General features: G+C 35.4%; 1 protein-coding gene across 4 annotated transcripts in view; it reads left to right on the plus strand.

Annotated features, from left to right (window-relative positions):
• Positions 1-2,408, plus strand: part of LOC113823325 (serine/threonine-protein kinase 11-interacting protein) — a 22,673-nt gene extending 20,265 nt beyond the window's left edge. The window contains exons 25-26 of one of the 4 annotated variants that reach the window (XM_070130278.1): positions 109-267; positions 1,844-2,408. In XM_070130278.1, coding sequence (XP_069986379.1) covers positions 109-267; positions 1,844-2,290 — 606 coding nt within the window. In that variant the 3' untranslated portion in view covers positions 2,291-2,408. Of the gene's footprint in view, positions 1-108; positions 1,619-1,843 lie in introns of those variants that run through there. The other 3 variants (XM_070130276.1, XM_070130277.1, XM_070130280.1) reach the window with 3 other exon arrangements.
• The last annotated feature ends 92 nt before the right edge of the window (positions 2,409-2,500 follow it).

The following is a 2,500-nucleotide window of genomic DNA, read 5'->3' on the forward strand; positions in this document are numbered from 1 at the left end:
ACAGCTCCCCCTTTTACAATATGGCATCCCTTCATTGTGGGTGTGTACCTCACAGAACTTGTTTTCTTTCTTTCTTTTTTAATTTCTTTTTTCGTCCAAATTTTGTAGGAGGTGCACAGTGATAGCCATATTGCCCTCCAGTTCTTGGACGAAGTGACGGGAGCCGAATCGTCATGGATGCTTCACGTCACGTCCTCGGTTGCTGCCTGCCACATCATCCAGGCCATCCGAACTCCCTGGAGCCAACTCTTCAATGTTGATCTTCAGGTGACCTACCACAAACGTAGTCAGGATCAAAAGCTTATTAGAGTAACTTAGTGGTTTATATTTGATATACGGAAGGAAGATTTATATATATATATTGTTTTACAAATGGTGAAGTAAAAGGAAAAGACAAATGAGAATGGGGTTTAATTCAGTGTGTCTTGACCTAACTAGATATTTTCTACATATTTCTCTTAATTGTCTCCAAATACTATGATATTGGTTTATGCTAAAGAAGATGAAGCCTTAAGTGTTTGCTGACATTTGAATCACCTTTTATTTTTAATTACTATTTTGTTTTGGATTTTTAGCATGGAGTTTTTCTCATCCTCATTTTAAAAGGAAATCTGCATGCTTACAGTGTTTTATTGTTGGCTCAATGAATGCATGAAATTTAAAGTCGTAGTTTTATAAGTAAAAATAACGAAGTAATTGAAAATGATAAAGGAATAAAAGAAAAAAAAGGTGGAATTCAGAGGGAAACTAGAATCTGAGAAGAGAAAGTCCTTTTTGACACATATATGTTATATCTGATCAAAACAATTAGAATATAATTTTTAAGGCAAAGTAGAGTTGGTTAATTTCATTATGAAAACAAATTTACAGGGGGAAAAGTTGTTCCTTCAGTACGTGTATTTGTTGATAGTATTTAATCCAGGTCTTTGCTTTGAATATATATTATACATATCCATTGTTTGTTACCTTAAATTTCAGAAAGGTACGTAATTCTCTGAACTGTAATCATGAATATATTTTATTGTGTCCTGCCTCTTTCTGGTATATGAAAATGGACAAGATAAACATCTACTTATTATTTCTCCAATATATATGACTTCAGTGAGAATTTGTTTCTATGGAGTGTGAACAAGCATTTCAAAAGGAGTTTGTACTTCATTCCTTCATGTTCTTGAATCTGCTTGTTTGATATATTTCCTAAATCCAAAGAGCAAGAAAAAATAAAAAGAATCTTTATCCAAGAGTATGTTTACTGTTGTGTTTTAATGCTCCCAAATAAAAGAAATAAGGTATGATGTGTGTGTTTAAGTTCGTAGACGAGAGCCTCCTAACCTAAACTTCTGAACGTGAATTTGAGAATATTTGTTTTAACATGTGACATTATATCATTTTTATGAAAAGGATACATTTTTTCTTTGTTTTCTGTACATTTTTGTGTTGAAATATGCATTTGTAAACTAGTCCAGTGCCTCCATCTGATGATCTTTTCTTGTAATTTTTTTTTTTCTTTTTTTAATTATTCAGACATGACTTTGAGTGCCTTTACTTTAAGGAAAAATTTTGTATCGTCACTATATATAAATATATATAAGAAGAGTAAATTTTCTTTATTAACAAACTTGTGTGTCCTTCATCCTCAATGTGAGATAAGAACTCACCTCAGAGCCATTAAACAGCAGGTGGTACTGGACTAGCCCTTCTAGGTAGGTTTGTTCCTTGGTTCCACACCTGATATAAACTGTGCTGGACTGAGAGCCAAAGATGCAATATCGTGACAAACAAACTACAGTAGGACGTCTTCTTCTGAGGCGAGTTGATTTGACGATGCTCCTTTTCCCAACAGGATTTCATAGGCGTATACCGGACGAGGGAAGGGGATTTGCTGAGCATGACGAGGATGCTGACGGAGAGCGTCTCCCAAGAGGTTCAGAGAGAGGTACAGGAGAGCAAAGTTACAGAACAGGCAGCACAAGAATGGTACCAGGTGGCAGCTATTCCCGGAAAGCTCAAATATGATCCTAAATACCCCATTCTAGGTTACAGTGACTTAAGCTCCGAAAATGTTCACGATGAGGGGGGTGGTGACGAGATAAGCGAACATGAGAAGTGTGAAGTCGGATGTGAGAAGGACATAACCAGTGATTGCTATGCCGAGGTTACTGTCACTGCAAATAAAGAAACTAAGGAAGTACCGAAGTGTAATGTATATGATGGAACTATAAAAACAGCCCCAGTTTTTGAGGAAAATAGTAATGGTGACTCTAATGTCTTATTTAGAGATGTTACTTGAAGGTAGTGTGCCATTTTTGCTTGTGGAATAATCCAGTTAAATGCAGAAGTCATACAAAATGTGCAGTGTATAATAACAGCTTGAAGGGAAATTGGATGATGCCTCTTTATGATATTTTTTAAATTGTTATCTGTGAAATGGTTGCAAAAAAGGATTGAAAGTGATAATTCCTTAATTATCAACTCAGGGTAAGGATGGTAGCTATTCTGT

This window comes from Penaeus vannamei, chromosome 15 (assembly GCF_042767895.1).
Source record: "Penaeus vannamei isolate JL-2024 chromosome 15, ASM4276789v1, whole genome shotgun sequence".
NCBI classification, from domain to species: domain Eukaryota; kingdom Metazoa; phylum Arthropoda; class Malacostraca; order Decapoda; family Penaeidae; genus Penaeus; species Penaeus vannamei.